Raw genomic sequence first — 18,565 nt, 5'->3', positions numbered from 1 at the left:
ATGCCCATGTGGAGGGCAGAAGACTTTGGAATCGGTGTTCTCCTTCCACCTTTACATGGGTTTCTTTACGGGACTGAACTCAGGTCGACAAGCCTGTATGACAAGTGCCTTCTTGCTGGCTCTCTAATAAGAAAGTTAATTATGTTAACTTCATTAATGAGTTAATGGAGTTAAAGATGCTACGTGTTTGCTACATTGTTTCCATTAAGAAACTTTTTTTAACAATTGAAGACACTGGGAGCCCAGGGAAACAATTTCCACAAAGCGCAATGTAACTAACTATTCATTCAGTGTAACTGACTCCCAAATGGACATAGCAGCGACAGCATTCCCTCTCACAGCTGCTCCTTTAGTGACATAATTATGTACGAGATACTACTATCACCGTAGCACATTTATGTGATATTGACCAAGGTAGGAACAAGTTCATTAACTCTCGAAAATCCAAATCCCCAAAGGAGAGAGAGGCAGTGATGTAGAAGAGGCTGGAGCACCCTCAACTGCCCAGGACAATTTTATACCCAGCCTCAGGCTTCTCCCACTTTCCAGCACCAAAGCTTCATCAGGTGAGACTGGCTCAGAGGTACCTGAGCCTTACGGCAATCATTATCGAGCACACACACTGTAGGCCCATCAACGTGCAGGCCAGCCTCCACTATCTCTCAGAGGTGAGCAGGACAAACACCAAAGCACACACCAACAAGTAACCCAAGAAAGCAATTTTTAAGTTACCAATGAACTAGGGCACTTAAAGTAAACTCTGAGGCCAGGCAGGGCACACTCCTACGATCCTAACACCTATGCAGACCGAATCAAGAGGAGCTACATAATGAGACTCAGTTGCAAAACAAAACAAAGCAAAACAAAAACTGATAATACTAATTTAAACTCTGTCAAGTAGGCACTTTTTAAAAGGGGATATTTATGCAGGCATTTCAACAAATACAGAAATATTAAGAACTAGAAAGATTTACATTAACTACTTGCATTTTACAAATATAGAATGTTACACAGAACCCTAGAGACTAAGGCAGGAGGCTCAAGAATTAGAAACCAGCACGAGGTGGACAGCCGGTCTTTTCTCAAACAAACAAAATAAAACAAAAGGTTCGCTTTTGTTTTTCAAGTCAGGGCCTCACTAATCACCCAGAAGCCTCCACTCCCAGCGGAGTTGGCCTGATAGGCTTCAAGTTCCTGCTCCACCGCCTTCAGCCTCTGAATTCCTGGAATCACAACCATCTGCCACCATGCCCAGCCTCAACATCCTTTTCAGGCTACTAACTAACATCCTGTCCTCATGCGTGATGAGTGCGCAGCCCAGGATGATGAGGCACGTTTATAATCCCAGAAGTTGCAAGGCCGAGGCAGGAGGATCTAAGTCCCAAGTTAGCCTGGCCTATACCGTGATACTGTACCTCAGCAACAACAGCAAAGGCCGTGCAAGGAAGAATTAAGGGAGTATCTTCCCGCACAATGAAGTAAAGTGCTGACTCTCGAGCTCACCTCAGAGAGGCACGAAAAGAGCTCAGGGTTGGATATGACACTTAAAAACTATGGCTTGACACAAAAAACATTCTGTTTTCTCAATTATTCCTCCTTTTTAGCTGTATGGATTTCAAATAACCCACTTGATTTTAAATTTAAGAAAAGTTTTTCATAATTAAAAAAAAAAATGTGGTGGTGCTTGACCCAGAACGATTAGCTCTCTGAAGGCGAGTGACTACGACCTGTGCGCCCTTGACCCTTGACCCTGTATACAAAAAGGAGGACTCAAATATCAAAGTGCAGCTGGGAGTGGAAAAAGTCCTTTGGAAGTTGCTAGAAGGAAGAAGACACAATTTTGAGGTATTGCTGCCTTAAAATTTCACTAAGACTTGGATTTAAAAAGCAAGACAATTTTCTTGGTGAGTTTTTAAAAAGAGCAACACTTTTTCTCTGCTCATGAGGTTCGCTTCGAATGGTCTCCTCTCGGCCACCATCACATCGGGAGTGTCTTGCCAGACTGCTGGTGGGGATGCTGTCGGCTCCTCAATGCTAGGCCTTGCTATACCAATTCATGGAGCGCTTCACGGCTTTCACCCAGTTTTCCATATTCACTTCATATTCCTGCCACTTCTTCTGGGGCTTGAACACCATTTCACTTTGCCTCAGCTTCTGTAGCTCTTCTTTGTCAGCCCAAAATCCTACAGACGAAAAAAAAAATTCTCAGACTTTAAGGCAAATAATGAGTTCATGAAATAGATCCACCAGCTTATGTGAATTGTAAACAAGGAGAAAAATCAGAATGTTAAAACACAGTCCAAAATACTTGTGGCTTTGGCAGTGAATACACGATCAAAAAAAAAAAAAAATACTAGGGAATAGATACACTAGGATTTTTCTTTTTTTTTGGTTTTTCGAGACAGGGTTTCTCTGCAGCTTTGGAGCCTGTCCTGGAACTAGCTCTTGTAGACCAGGCTGGCTTCGAACTCACAGAGATCCGCCTACCTCTGCCTCCCGAGTGCTGGGATTAAAGGCGTGCGCCACCACCGCCCAGCTAGGATTTTTAAAAATATTTTGCAGGCTGGAGAGATGGCTCAGAGGTTAAGAGCACTGGTTGTTCTTCCAGAGGTCCTGAGTTCAATTCCCAGCAAGCACATGGTGGCTCATAATCATCTATAATGAGATATGGTGCCCTCTTCTGGCCTACATGGATAGATGCAGGCAGAACACTGTATGCATAATAAATAAATCTTTTAAAAAGTATTTTGCTTTTTTTTTTTTTTTTTTTTTTTTTTTTTTTTTGGTTTTTCGAGACAGGGTTTCTCTGTGGCTTTGGAGCCTGTCCTGGAACTAGCTCTTGTAGACCAGGCTGGTCTCGAACTCACAGAGATCCTCCTGCCTCTGCCTCCCGAGTGCTGGGATTAAAGGCGTGCGCCACCACCGCCCGGCAGTATTTTGCTTTTTAACTCTTTCTTTTTGAATGGCATTAAAGCATTTTTTTGTTTGTATTAGGATTGAACAGAGAGCTGCACACAAAACAGGCAAGTATTCTCAAACTGATAAACACACATACACTATATGTGTGTGGGTGTGCATGTGTGTGTGAGCGTGTGTGTACACATACACATTTTCAGACAGGCACATGTTGCTGAGACTGGCCTGAAATTTTTAATCCTCCTACCTCTACCTCCTGAGTGCTGGGATCACAGGCAAGCATTTGTCACCAACCCAATACACAATTCTTTTTTTCTAAGATTTCCTTGTATTTATGAAGTTATTTGTACTATGTTCAAGGATATTAATTCATAAAGGGTTTTAAATGACTACTAATACGTTTCATTTGTTTATCAGTTGCATATTAGTAAATAAATCTAGTAATGAGAATAATGTTTGTTTGTTTGTTTGTTTGTTTTTTGGTTTTTCGAGACAGGGTTTCCCTGTAGTTTCTAGAGCCTGTCCTGGAACTAGCTCTTGTAGACCAGGCTGGCCTCGAACTCAGAGATCCGCCTTCCTCTGCCTCCCGAGTGCTGGGATTAAAGGCGTGCGCCACCACCGCCTGGCTGAGAATAATGTTTTGTGGGTTCAGTAACTCATTTCTTTAATAACAGCTCTTGAAAGGCTGAGACAAAGGGATTTGGAATTTGAGGACAGCCTAGGCTACATGAGAAGGTTTTCTATAGAGTAAATAAATAACATATATTTTAAATTTTTATTTCCAGAACTTTTTTTTTTAAATATTTATTTATTTATTATGTATACAATACTCTGTCTGTGTGTATGTCTGCAGGCCAGAAGAGGGCACCAGACCTCATTACAGATGGTTGTGAGCCACCATGTGGTTGCTGGGAATTGAACTCAGGACCTTTGGAAGAGCAGGCAATGCTCTTAACCACTGAGCCATCTCTCCCGCCCCATTTCCAGAACTTTTAACTTATATTTAAGGTAGACATGTATATGTGCCATTTCATTAAATATGTGTAGAACAGACACAGCTTCTAGGTAAATTTAGAAAACATAAGCCGGGCGGTGGTGGCACACGCCTTTAATCCCAGCACTTGGGAGGCAGAGGCAGGAGGATCTCTGTGAGTTTGAAGCCAGCCTGGTCTACAAGGCACCAAAGCTACAAAGAAAGTCTGTCTCAAAAATACCAAAAAAAAAAAAAAAGGAGAAAAAAACCATAGAGGCTATATATACTCTTCACACATTCCTGAGAGAAGCGAAAGTTTGGAATTAAATATAGATTTAATGAAGTGGATAAAGCTCAAGCCACCTGAGTTTATTAATCAGAGTTTTTGTGTGTATAATCTGTGTATTTATGTGTCTGTGTATATTTATGTGTGTGTATCTATGTGCAATTATCTTTAGCTGTGTGTAATTATGTGTGTGTCTTTGCCTGTGTTTGTGTATCTGTGTATATTTATATGTGTGTGTTTTTGTCTGTGCCTGTGTATCTGTGTTTATTTGTATGTGTGTATCTGTGTGTGTGTGCTTGCACACGTGTGTACCACTGTTCCCTGGGGTCTCACTGTGGAGCCTTGCAGCCAGCCCTCTTTCCCGCCACAGCAGTGCTTTGCTTTCCTCTCCTCTCCTCTGGACCCAGCCACCCGCTTCCCACTCTGCCCCTCAGCCTGCTCTGTTAGAAGCTAGGCCACAGTTGCCTCTCCTGGGGTCCTACCCAGGTGGCTTCACACCATCCATCTTTATCGTGTTTACCACAGATCTGGTCACCAGCTGCATCTGATCCCACCGGAGATCAGGGACTGCGGCTTTAGCTTCCCAATTCCCAGCAGTGACTGTCTTATAGAAGGCACTCAAGAAAAGCTGTAAGCAAAGGAATGGCTGATTTCGAAAACAAAGACAGGTCTAGTGGTGAAAACCTTCAGACACTACACTGTAGTGCATCTGATCTCTTCTCTCTCTGTCTCTCTCTCTCTCTCTCTCTCTCTCTCTCTTTCTCTGTCTCTCTCTCTGTCTCTCTGTCTCTCTCTCTTGTTTTTTTGTTTTTCGACACAGGGTTTCTCTGTAGCTTTGGAGCCTGTCCTGGAACTAGCTTTGTAGACCAGGCTAGCCTCGAACTCACAGAGATCTTCCTGCCTCTGCCTCCCTAGTGCTGGGATTAAAGGCGTGTGCCAACACCGCCTGGCCTGATCTATTTTCAAGAATGCCACAACTTCTGGGTCTCAAAATTTACCACAGGCGCTGTCTACTAGCCCTTGCCTGCTTCTGCCGAGGATCCCGTTGGGATCGGTTAGCTAGACTTTCCTCACACCTCTAACATTTCCTTTTAGATAGTTCTCACCTCTTGGTCCTCACCCTGCTCTCTGGCTCTCCATTCTTGCTCTTCCTTGTAGTGTCAACCACAAGGGGTAACTATGGTGGTTTCCTCATCTCAAGAGACTCCCTGACCAATACCTGTCTTATGTTTCTTTTCTTTAATATCGTACACTGAGAAAGTCCATCCCAAGGCCATCCCTTGCTAGAGACCAAAGAGGCTGATCACAGTTCTAGGGAGTAAAGTTAGGGCAGTCAGGGTGACACGCCTACAGAAGATAAGAGCCGGAAGTCTCACAGACACCTGTGTGGACATAAGCTCGCTGGAATTTTGTGACAGGAAATGAACCGCGCTAGTGCAGAAACAGCTTACAACCAAGGGCTCATTTTGATAAAGTCCTCACGCACCAACAGCGAGGCCAGCCAGGGTGGCTGCGCCCAAGCAGGACATGTCGAAGTGGGTGGGTTTGTCTATCCTTGCGTTAATCAAGTCTGAAGTCATCTGCATGACAAATGCATTGTTACAGACGCCTCCGTCCGCCCTGTGGGAAGCAAGAACCTCGGGGTGAGTTTTAACTGTTTTTAAGTGGTTACTGGTGTTTTTGAAGTTAACTTTTGGGGAGGGGAGAAGGCTGGAGTCTGAGCCGGGGCTTTACAGGTACTACGTAAGCAGGTACCACTGAGCCGCATCCCAAACCCATCTATGCTTTTTATTTTTTAGTAGGAGAGGTTTTATTTATTTATTTAGCCCTGGCTGTCCTGGAATTCACTTCGTAGATCGGCCTGCCTCTGCCTCCCGACAGCTGGAATTAAAGGTGTGGGCCACCACTGTCTGGTAAATACTGTTCCTTATTCAGGTCTTGGGTCTAATTTTTTTAGCACTAGTTCAAAATTATGAATTCTTCTGGGATATTAATGAGGGTAAAACAAATTGATGCTTCCACACCAAAAGGATAGCTTTAATGTTAATCATTTCTATATATTATACATGATTGACAGTCAGTATCCCGAAAATTTCAAATAGTCTCAATAATCCAAAACTAGCATTTTTCTCTCCAAATTGCTATGACCAACAATTTTATTGTTAAAGAACTAGGCATAAGCTTTAGAAGTCAAGAAAAAAATGAAAATAAATAATAGCTACTGCTTTTTTAAAAAAATTTCTAGTTTGCTTGTTTTGTTGCTAGGGTTCAAACCCAGGGGAATGCTTAATCGCCGAGCAACTCGTCAGGTTGGTTTTGTTGCTCCTAACTGGCCCTGGGCCTGTATAAACAAAGCTTACATACCGGATATTCGTGACCGGGATCTGGATTTCCCTCTGCAGCATATCATATAACTGTTTGTTCCTAGTCAAAGACAAGGTAACTATTGAGAGCATATTCATGTCAAAATTCATATTTCACTCTGATGTTTCAAACATAAGAACTATGGCTTCATTTACTTGACTTTATAAAAGACGCAAAAGAAACTACTAAAATACTGGCAACCAGACACAGACAAACCTATGCTCGACTACGCAAGCTCAGGGCCTCGTGTGCTCCATCTCCTTGTACAACAGTATAATTTTAATTTTACAACTAGGTTTAATTTGTTGCCAGACTATAAAGAAGCATTTCAAGCAATTATCTATTTAATCCATAGCCTTTACTATGATATACCCAAACAATATGCAAAAGTATCAAATATATCATTTTGTATTCATAAAAAATTACTTTAAATGAAAGAAACACTCCTTTTTGTTTGTTTTTCGATACAGAGTTTCTCTGTGTAACCGCCCTAGCTGTCCTGGAACATGCTGTGATCCACCTGCCTCTGCCTCCAGAGTGCTGGGATTAAAGGCATGTGCCACCCCTGCAGGGCCTCAATTATTCTTTGAAGATTTATTTGTTTGTTTGTTTTTCGAGACAGGGTTTCTCTGTAGCTTTGGAGCCTGTCCTGGAGCTACCTTTTGTAGACCAGGCTGGCCTCAAACTCACAGAGATCTGCCTGCCTCTGCCTCCTGGGTGCTGGGATTAAAGGCATGCGCCACCACTGCCTGGCAAGATTTATTTTCTTTAAGTGTACAAAAATTAATGCCTTAGTACACATGCCCAGATATTTATCTCCTATGTGACTCTAAGTTATTTCAATTTGACAACCGGTATTAACACTACACTTGTCCAGTAATCAAAAGACCAGGGGAAAACATATGTAAAGAACAATTCCTATTATTCAGTCTTTGGATATAACAGATTGCTGTTGATTTGACTTCTCCCTTGTTAGAATTATATAGATAAAAGTCAGACCCTCATGTACACAAAGTACAAGCTCTATTACTGAGTTATATTCACAGCCCAGGCTATTTTAAAAAAATCATTCCATTTTTAGGTGGTACTGGTACTATTAATTACAGCCACAAGAACAAATAATATAATATATACTATATACTGAATTGAGGGGCTGGAGAGATGGCTCAGTGGGTAAGAGCACTTGCTGATCTTTCAGGAAATCTGGGTTCAATTCCCAAGATCCACATTAGTCTAAGTCTTGTTTCAGGGAATCTGACACCTTCTTTGTGGCTTCTGTAGGCACCAGGAATGCATATTATGATAGATATAGATTCAGGCAGGACATCCACACACAGAAGATAAAATTCAAATTTTTTAAAAAAATAAAATAAAAATTTAAAACCATGTACACACACACTACCTTGAAGCCATAAGTTTAATGATTTAATTAAAATTAAGAGTGTTAGCAAGGTGGTTCAGCAGGTGAAGGTGCTTGCTACCAAGCCTGGAGACCTTAGTTAGGTCCCTAGAAGTCACATAAAGGAGGAAGGACAGAATTGACTCCACAGAGTTGTTTTGGCTTCCACATGTGTGCCACAGCACACAAACATACCTACCCATACACATATTACATATATACAAGTAATACGTCATACAATAAACGTTCTTTTTTTTTTAAAGGTCTATTTATTTAGTTTACAGTATTCTGTCTGCATGTATGCCTGCAGGCCAGAAGAGGGCACCAGATTTCATTACAGATGGTTGTGAGCCACCATGTGGTTGCTGGGAATTGAACTCAGGACCTCTGGAAGAACATTCAGCGCTCTTAACCTCTGAGTCATCTCTCCAGCCCCCAATAAACATTCTTAAATAAATTAAATTAAGTAAAGTTTCTCTTTCATTATAAAATTAAGTTGTTCACACCTGTAATTTCATTACTAGGGAGACCAAACAAGAGGTTTGCCATGACTTTGAAGCCAGCCTGGGCTATGAGTTTCAGGCTAGCTTGAGCAGTATGATACCCTGTCTCAAAAACAAAAACAACCCTTCAAGAGCTGGAGGGATGGCTCAGTGGTTAAGAGCACTAACTGTTCTTGCAGAGGACCTGGGCTCAGCTCTCAGTGCCCACACCAAAGCTCACATCTGTCTGTAACTCCAATTCCAGGAGATCCAGCACATCTTCTGGCCTCTGAGGCCTTCTGCATGAATGCAGAGCATTATCATACATATACTCAAGCACTCACACACACACACAAAATAAAGAAACACGTATTTAAAAAGAATCCTTTCTGGTGGAAAATTTCCGTTTGGCAGCAAATCTCCAGGAAATACAAAACACGAAGGTGGCAGAGGGAGTTCCAGCATGCTTTACCTGAAAGCTATTGACTCCAGTATCGCTCGGACAAGATGATATTTACTGGTGGAATGCTTCAAACCCATAAAAGAGGCACATGCGCAGGGATCATTCAGTGGGGCCTGAAGAAGAGAGAAAAGAACACATTTATGTTCTAAATTTCATCTACAGGCTCGACATGTATCACAAAACACAGCCATGCTAGAAGAATACTATTTAAACAACTTAAAATAAATTACAATCCAGAGAGCTGATTAAGCAAGATAACGTATTTATTTATTTATTTTGAGACAGGGTCTCACCATGTAGCCCCAACTGGCCTGGAACTCATTATGTAGACTAGGCTGTCCTCAAACTCACTGAAATCCACCTGCTTCTGTCTCCTAAGAGCTGAGATTAAAGGTATATGCCAATGTATTTGGCTATTGTCTTTTAATAAAGTTTTTATATACGCAAATTTGGCCTTGAACTCATTATGTAGGCATAGCCAGCCTTGAACCCCCGATCCTGCTCCCATCTCACAAGTCTGAGATTACAGGCTTAAGATCTAGGTTTTCAGATTGGTTTTTAAACTTTTATGTACAGCCTATGTTCTTGTGGACATATGCCACATGTGTGTAGGTACTTGTAAGTGCCAGAAGAGGGCACTGCATTCCCTGGAGCCTGAGTTATAGGCTATTGTGAACTATATGCTAGCTAGCAAATGCTAGCTAGCCCTCTGGAAGTACAGCAAGCTGAATCCCTCCCTCACCCCTGTTAAACCATATGCTCTGTATTATTTAGAGGTACGTGGCACGATGAGAAGTTATAGGGATGCTGTGAAAACAAAGCCACTATAAAATCTCCGAGAATGGTTTTCCTTCAACCCTACAAGCGTGCACCACCATGTCCTGTTCTATAATACTGGAGATCAAGTCAGGACTTAATGCATCCTAGACAAGTGCTTTATTAATAGAGTTACATTCTATTTCCCCAGACCTGAAAAATATTTACAGGAGCTGCTTTTTTTAAGGAGTATTTTTGCTTTTTGTATGTTTTGTTTTTGAGACAGACTTTCTCTTTGTAACAGTTCTGGCTGTCCTAGAACTCACTTTTGTTTGTTTGTTTTGGAGACAGGGTTTCTCTGTATAGCCTTGGCAGTCCTGGAACTAGTTCTGTAGACCAGGCTGGCCTCAAACTCACAGATACTTGCTTGCCTCTGCCTCTTGAGTACTGGGATTAAAGGCTTGTGCTACCACTGCCAGGTTAACTTTATTCCTAATTCTACACCTGAGAACTTTCCTACATCCTTGTGGCTGCATTCTAAGTCAGAGGCAAGGACAATTCTATAATTAGCTATAAAGTTAAGTATTTCAAAGTCAGGCCTTTTACTGAGATCACTTTATTTTTTTTTCTTCAAGACAGTGTTTCTCTGTAGCTTTGGAGCCTGTCCTGGAATTAACTCTTGTAGACCAGGCTGGCCTCGAACTCAGAGACCAGCCTGCCTTTGCCTCCTGAGTGCTGGGATTAAAGGTGTGTGCCACCACTGCCTGGCCTGAGGTCACTTTTGATCAAGCAAAAGAACCACTATCTACTATAAAAGCTGAAAAGTAAGATTAATTTTTGGAAAAAAGGCTAATGAAACCTAAAGAGACATTTCAGAATAAATACATAGCTATATGTATGTACCATAATGTCATTTTTCTTCTCTTTTCTTTGTTTTGTTTTGTTTTTGAGACAAGGTTTCTCTATGAAGGCCTAGCCAGCCTTGAGTTTACAGAATCTTTCTGCCTCTACCTCCACGGTGCTAGTGCTGGGATTAAAGTCATGTACTACCAGGGCCAGTGACTTTTTCTCATTCTCCACAGTACGTTCTCTTAAGTAAGAGAATACCCATTTGCTGATACACACTGTATGTGCAGCTTTAGCCTTTAAACTGTATAGGTTAATAAGAATTAAAGGTTAATAAGCATCCATGTTTGTCAAACTCATAGTCATGTTAGTTAGGTTTTTCTGGGTGTGAAAAGATATATTCTACAAAAATAGGTAATGTTCATATACTTCAAACACTACAGAATATAGCATTTAAAATGTTTTAATAACTTATAATTCTGTTGACGTGAGAAACGACTTCTCCTGGCAGCACTGATCTACTCCCAACAGGATGATGGTCACTGAAGACACTCCACATGGAGTTTGTTTTCTTCTCGGCAAAATTGGCCTATTGGGGAAAAACTGCCCTTGCCTTGACTACTGACAGTAATCATGCTGTCCAATCCAGACACAAGAAAAAGCGACTGGTGAACTTTGCTGAGACAGGGTAGGACAGTCCTCAAATCTTCCTGCTTCTGAAAATGGTCTGTCAAATATTCTAGGCCTATAGCCCAAGTTGGATGCCCCAATGTTACCAAAAAAAAAAAAAAAAAATCTTGGGAAAATGTCCAGGTAGCCAGCTGTTTCTGTAATTTCTTGCATTTTTTTCAAAGTCACTTGCTTGCACTTCCTACTTACTCAGGTAATATTAATTCGTTCTCAGGTCTTTGATGGAGTTGAAGACTAGATAGTTACAATTATAGCTTTTCTTAGTTATGATAAAAAAAATTAGATATATAAAACTTTAGACTCACCAAGACAGGATAATTATTTTCTCTAAATTTGTCAAATACAAATAAACTAAATATTGTAACTGTTATTCTTATTTAATAACTGTTTTATTGTATGCAGTGTTACTATGTTAAAATTAAGATCTTTCTTTCTAATTGATTAGAAAGAAAGGAGCTGGGCGGTGATGGTGCACACCTTTAATCCCAGCACTTGGGAAGCAAAGGCAGGTAGATCTCTGTGAGTCAGAGGCCAGCCTGGTCTACTAGAGCTAGTTCCAGGACAGGCACCAATAACTACAGAAAAACCCTGTCTTGAAAAATAAAAAAGGGGGAGGGGGGAGAAAGGAAGGAGGAAATGCTGTGGGATAACCCCTCTGTAAGCTGTGAATATATTTTATTACCATTGGTAAATAAAGAAGCTGATTTGGCTAATAGCCAGGCAGAATAAGAGTCAGGTGGGAAATCCAATCAGAGATAAGGGAGAAGGGCAAAGTCAAGGAGATGCCAGCAGTCACCGGGGAAGCAAGATATGAGGTAACAATCCATGAGCCTCATGGTAAAATATAGACTAATAGAAATGAATTAATTTAGTTGTAAGAGCTAGTTAATAATAAGCCTGAGCTAATAGTCCAAACAGTTTTTAATTAATATTAAGTCTCTGAGTGATTATTTTAAAAGGGTCTTGGGACCAGGTAGGACAGAAAAAGCCCCTTTTACAGCCCAACAACTCAGAAGTGCCTATTTATAACCCAACTCTACGCCATATTAAAAGTTCTATGACAAACCTGCTAACTTTTAGGTTTAGAGCTGGAAGTTGACAGCAGCTGAATTCTATCACTGCAGCCAAACCATCAGAGTCTTAGAGAACACACTGCTCGCCTACAGAATCTGTGCTAACTCAGCATAGTTTCCTCGTCTTAGAATGTTCCTTTCATGTCAGTTCTGTTATTCATTCAGGTAACAGAGTCACAGAGTGTAACTGCTCACAAATGCTCACAAATGCTGTAACTTTTTAAAGAATACCTGTAATCCATTAAACGAGGGCACAAAATAAACCCCCTCGGAGTCTTGCAGGCTCAGGGCCATTTGCTCAGTCTCGGCAGCGTCTGTGAAAAGATCTGCAAAAACAAACACAGGAACAACAACAAAACCCTAAAACAAGAGGAAGGGGGTGGGAGAAGGGCAAACAGAATCAGGTTACACAGCCAGCAGTTAGAGGGTCCCCATCACTTAGGACTAGAATGTAAAAGCTCTTCTTTAAAAGGATCAACACAAGAGGCATTCTGCCTGACCCATCACTGTGCCAAGATTTCCAGCAAAGGTTTGGACAAGAGAGACTCCCCTCCAGGCTTTCAGGTAAGTTCCGTATGCAGCAGGCCTTGCTTTTTCATTAGGGATATTTGGGCAAAGATGGGGAACCCATCCTATGGGTTGTTTTTGTTTGTTCCTTGTTGTTGTCTTCCAACATTATTCCCAAATGGGCAGGGTGCTGCAATCTCAGCATTTGGAAAGCTGAGGCAGAAGAACCTCAGGTTGAAGGCTAGCCTGGGCTACACAGTAAGATCCTGTCTCAAAAGCAACAAACAAAAGATTATTCTCCTTTGTCTGGCAATATAGCTCAGTGGTACAGCAAGTAGGTATGTCAGTGTGTTTAATATGCAGGAATTCTACGGCTTTGATTCTCAGTATACACATGTACACACATGCATACGCGCGTGCGCACACAAGCCCAACAACAAAAGAAGATTCAGAGATAAGAGATGGCCCAGTTTGCTTGACATAGAAATCCTCTACCTATATAAGCTTTTTTCACTTGATCTGATGGGATCCACTTGATCAAGTATAAACACACCTAAGGAACCCTTGATCAAGAGGATCCCAGTGGATCAAGTGAAAAAAAAATTAATTTCATGAGTTCAATAAGGGAGCGATAATAGACTAAAGGTCACTCCTTTACAAAGCAAACAAACAAAAGGAATCAAGCCTTAATTCATTCATTAAAGTTTGTACTGAAGTATATGACATATGGAGGAAAATGTTCAAATCTAGGAGACTGAGGCAGGAGGATTGGGAGTTCAGGGCATCTTCAGCTATACATCCTATATATCAAATTCAAAGCCAGACAGGGCTATAAAAAGTGGGAAGAAGAGAGAAAAGGAAAAGATACAAATAGCCAAGACTATACAGAGAAACCCTGTTTTTTTTTTTTTTTTTTTAAAAAAAAAAGCACAAAATCAATAGAATTCTCTTGCCTAGAGCTGTGGACCAAAGGACAAAAGAGCCAGGGTCTTGTGCAGGGCGAGCTGCTGTGGAATAATCCTTCTGTACACGGTGAAGATGGGTTGGTCTCATTGTTAATAAAAAAAAGCTAATTAGCCAATGGCTAGACAGGGATTCCAGGGCAGAGAGAACACTGGAGAGAAGGGTGGAGTCAGAAGAGGTGCCATGAGATTCCAGAGCAGAGAGAACACTGGAGAGAAGGGTGGAGTCAGAGGAGGTGCCATGAGATTCCAGAGCATAGAGAACACTGGAGAGAAGGGTGGAGTCAGAGGAGATGCCATCAGATGTACAGTGAACAGGATGGTTAACACATACATGAAGTCAACAGAACTGGGGCGGCACATAGGAGAATTGAAACTGGTTGATTTAAGTTATAAGAGCTAGCTGAAAATGCTACCTTCTCAACCATGAACTTGATCCTCTGTGAACGAGGTAACATTTTTTAAAAGTGTCTTATGTAGCCCAGGCTATCCTAAAACTTGATATGTAGCCAAGGATGGTCTTGAATGACTACTCATTCTGCTTCTATTCCCCATGTACTGTGATTACAACCATGTGCAATCAATCCATCAGTATGGCATCTACAAACTTTACGACAGAGATCAGATTCATTTAAGTTTTTTTTTGCTTTAAATTTTATTTTGTGTGCATTGGTATGAAGGTGTCAGATCCCCTGGAACTGGAGTTACAGACAGTTGTGAGCTGTCATGTGGGTGCTGGGAATTGAACCCAGGTCCTCTGGAAGAGTAGCCAGTGCTCTTAACCACTGAGCCATCTCTCCAGTCTCTAGATCAATTAAGTTTTATCCATTTGGTCAGAATGCCCAGAAGACAAATTAAAATACCTCCGGTATTTAAAAAAATCACATGTTTGAAGAAATTCACTTAGGATGGAGGCAGGGGAACCAAGGTCATTTCCAGCTATAAAGAAAGTTCTAGATCAGCTTATACTACATGAGGACCCTTTCTCAGCCCTCTTGATTCCCCCCAAATCTACCCTTCAAAAAAATGGGGCTGTGAAATGGTTTAGCAGGTAAGGGTACTTGTTACTCGGTCTGATGACCTAGGTTTGATTCCCAGAAGCCACACAAGGAAAGACAGAACCATAACCAACTCTTGCAAGGTGTCCTTCAACCTCCACTGTGGCATTCTTGCACACTTACAATAAATAAATAAGTAGAAAAAAAACATAGCCAATAGCTGGACATGGCGATACATGCCCTTAATCCTAGCATTTAGGAGATCAAGACAAGGAACCCAGAAGTTCAAAGCCAGTTGAGATAAAATTGAGAGAAAATATGAGGATAAACTGGGCTACAAAAGACTTGCATCCCCCCACCAAAAAAGGTAATGTTTAATTTTTACAATCAAGACATGTGCTGGGTGGTGGCACACTCCTTTAATCCCAGCACTCGGGAGGCAGAGGCAGGCAGATCTCTGTGAGTTCGAGGCCAGCCTGGGCTATAAGAGCTAGTTCCTAGGCTGGAGAGATGGCTCAGTGGTTAAGAGCATTGCCTATTCTTCCAAAGGTCCTGAGTTCAATTCCCAGCAACCACATGGTGACTCACAACCATCTATAATGAGGTCTGGTGCCCTCTTCTGGCCTGCAGGCACACATGGGGACAAAATATTGTATACATAATAAATAAATAAATATTTTTTAAAAAAAGAGCTAGTTCCTCGTGAGGTTCCAAAGTTACAGAGAAACCCTGTCTCAAAAAACCCAAAAAAAAAGAAAAAAGAAAAAAAAAGGCAAGACATGTAAGTAAAATCAAAACTAGACAGCTTGCTGAATGCTTTAATTCCAGCATTAGAGAAGCAAAGTTCAAGGCCAGTCTTGGCAACATGATGAGACCCTGTCTGAAAAAACAAAATAAAAAAACCCTAGGCAACAAAGAAACAATAAAAAAGTGCTCACTTATTCATTCTTCACTGTTTGTTCCATTCTTGCTTGAAGAATTTCTCTAAATGATCTTCCGTTTGAATTGTTTTCCACTGGCTCTCTGGTGAAGCTTTTGGAATAAACACCCTCCACACTGAATGCATCTAAGAATTCTGCACAGAATTTGAGGCAGAGCTACCTGAGGGCTCAGAACAGGCTGCAGGCAGATGGGAAGACACAAAGAGCCACCAGACTGCCAGTCAGTTTCCTGTCCTTATTCCCTCTGGTGTCTCCTGGCATAGACCAGGACAGTCTGAACCCTGAAAACCTCATCTACACTGACCTCAACTATAAAGCACTCCAACATGGATGGGGCTTCTACTGGTCACTCTGGGGAGAGCTCTACTTTTTGCTCTTGGAGTTTTTTCTTTCTCTGATGTCCAACTTCCTATGGTAACAGCAACCGCAACCTCAGGCCCAGGACAACAGACCCAGCCATGGGATGAGGTCGTGGAATCTGAGTACACAGGAGGGCAGGCTGCACCCACTCCAGGCAGTCCTATGTCTGGCAACACACACAGGAGCAGTCTTAACAAAAACTCAGGATGAGGGCTGAGGAGATGGCTCAGTGGGTAAGTGTGCTAACTGTGCAAGCAGGAGGACCCAAGTTCAAATACACCGGACCCATATAAAAACTGGCCACGGTTTTGTATGCCTGTAATTCAAGCACAGTGGGAGCAGGCTCACTGACCAGCCAACCTAGGTAAACAGAGAGACCCTGCCTTAAAAAAATAAACCAGGGTTGAGAAGATGGCTCAGCAGTTAAGGGCACTGGTTGCTCTTCCAGAGGCCCCAGGCTTGAGTCCCATCCCAGCACCCACAGCGTGGCTAACGGCCACCTGTAATTCTAGTTCCTGGGCATCCATTGCTTCTTCTGGCCTCCAAAGGCACCAGGCACATAAATGATGCACAGATGTACATGCAAGTAAAACATCTATACAGATTAAATAAATAAATACATTTTTTAAAGTTAGGAGAAAAAATTAAAACTTTTTTTCCTGGTTTTTTAAGACACGGTTTCTCTGTAGCTCTGGAGCCTTTCCTGGAACTAGGTCTCATAGACCACGCTGGCCTAAAACTCACAGAGATCCGACTGCCTCTGCCTCCTGAGTGCCCCGCCACCGCCTGGCTTGAAACCTTTTTTTTTTTTTCAAGACAGGGTCTCACTATGCAACCATGGCTATCCTGTATGTTATCATTTATGATGCTGGTGACCCTAGGCCGCATGGGTGCCCTGGCAGGTGGGAGAGAAACAGATATGCCATGTGGAGAGAACTTGGATATAGAGTTTATTTAGTGGGGGGGGGGGGGAGAAAGAGGGAAAGAGAAGGGGGAAGGGGAAAAAGTGGGGGAGAAGGGAGAGAGGCAGAAGCCACCTCTACAGAGAGAGAGCAAGAAAGCTGGCTGGAAAGGAGGAGGGAGAACCCCTTGCCTGGTGGGCAGGAGGGATTGGGAGTGGGCAGGACTTGTCTCTTAAAGGGACAGGGTACCCAGGTAGACCAGGCAAGATTTGAACTCACAGATACCCACCTGCCTCTGCTGGGATTAAAGATGTGAACTGCTATGCCTGGCATAAAATTAAAAATATTTTTTGCTGGGCAGGTGGTGGCGCATACCTTTAATCCCAGCACTCAGGAGGCAAAGGCAGGTGGATCTCTGTGAGTTCAGGGACAGCTTGGTCTATAAGAGCTAGTTCAGGACAGGTTCCAAAGCTACAGAGAAACCCAGTCTCAAAAAACAAAAACAAACTATACACACACACACACACACACACATATACACACACACATATATATGTATATATATAGTATGGCTTTCAGTTTACAGTTTTAATGGGATTCCTGAATGTCCAAACAAATGAGTCTCTGATTCTTATGCCTTCTCTTAGACTCTTTTCCTTCTGTTTCTAATATGTTGGTTTTTGTTTTATCTTATTATGTTTTATTATTATACTTTAGACAACTATTTGTTTTCTAATGAGAGACAGAAAGGGGATGGATCCAAGTAGGAAGGGAGGTGGGGAGGAACTGGAAAGTGGTAAGGGAGGGTGTTGGGTCTCAAACCCTGGACAAATGACTGAGTGCCTATTTAACATACCAAGGAGGACTCTGGCCACCAGCTACCCTCAGTCCTGACCTGTTACAAAGTCCTGGCTCCTCAGCACTTCTCACCCTGCCCCCTACCTGAACTCTCCAGCCCCTACTCTTCACCGCCCCTCCCCCAGTAACTGCTCTGCCCCATATAACCTCAGCCATTTTGGCTGTGTGGTCTCCTGGTATTTTGGTCCATGACTCCTCTCTTGACCCTTCTTTCTTCTCTTCCTCTCTCTCTCCTCTCATGGCCCAGTTCAGTCTGGACTCTTCTAGATGCCCCTGGTCATGCTCTTCCTTTGATCTACAATAAACTTTCTCTTCAATCCATACCTAGGAGTGGCCATGTCCTTGTTGTTTCCAGTAATCAGGATATACTATGTATGTAAAAAACAAAAACAAAACAAACTATTTTCAATAAAAGGGAAAAAGCCACAAAACAAAACAACAACAACAACAAAAAAAAAACAGTTGGGGGGGGGGGGAAAGTCAGGTCAAGGGCACACAGAAAAGGCTTCCCCTTTCTTTCTTCCTCTCCTCTCTCATCCCTCTTGCCTTGTAGTTGCAGAATGTGCTCAGCAGAGGGAGACTAAAAACACACTACCTAGCCAGTTCACCAGGGCACAGCAGGCCAAACTGTCAGGGAGATCCCGGAAAGAAAGGCATTCAAGATCTTTTTTAAAGGCTTGACCTCTCTCTCCACCCAGAGCTGCCCACGTGAAGAAGATGTGACCACACACACACACACACACACACACACAAACAGAATCAGAGAGAGAACAAACCTCTAGGCTGAAC

The 18,565-nt window shown here is 42.2% G+C and overlaps 1 protein-coding gene across 1 annotated transcript in view; it reads right to left on the bottom strand.

The window, feature by feature from the left end:
* Positions 1-2,034: 2,034 nt before the first annotated feature.
* Positions 2,035-18,565, bottom strand: part of Gk5 (glycerol kinase 5) — a 71,290-nt gene continuing 54,759 nt past the window's right edge. Inside the window, exons 12-16 of the mRNA XM_038322253.1 lie at positions 12,480-12,574; positions 8,893-8,996; positions 6,540-6,599; positions 5,662-5,795; positions 2,035-2,183 (exon numbers count right to left, since the gene is read on the bottom strand). Coding sequence (XP_038178181.1) covers positions 2,035-2,183; positions 5,662-5,795; positions 6,540-6,599; positions 8,893-8,996; positions 12,480-12,574 — 542 coding nt within the window. The remainder of the gene's footprint in view (positions 2,184-5,661; positions 5,796-6,539; positions 6,600-8,892; positions 8,997-12,479; positions 12,575-18,565) is intronic.

Source organism: Arvicola amphibius, chromosome 3 (assembly GCF_903992535.2).
Source record: "Arvicola amphibius chromosome 3, mArvAmp1.2, whole genome shotgun sequence".
Taxonomy (NCBI): Eukaryota; Metazoa; Chordata; class Mammalia; order Rodentia; family Cricetidae; genus Arvicola; species Arvicola amphibius.
Note: the sequence above shows the minus strand (reverse complement) of the source record. Positions and strands in the feature narration are given on the sequence as shown.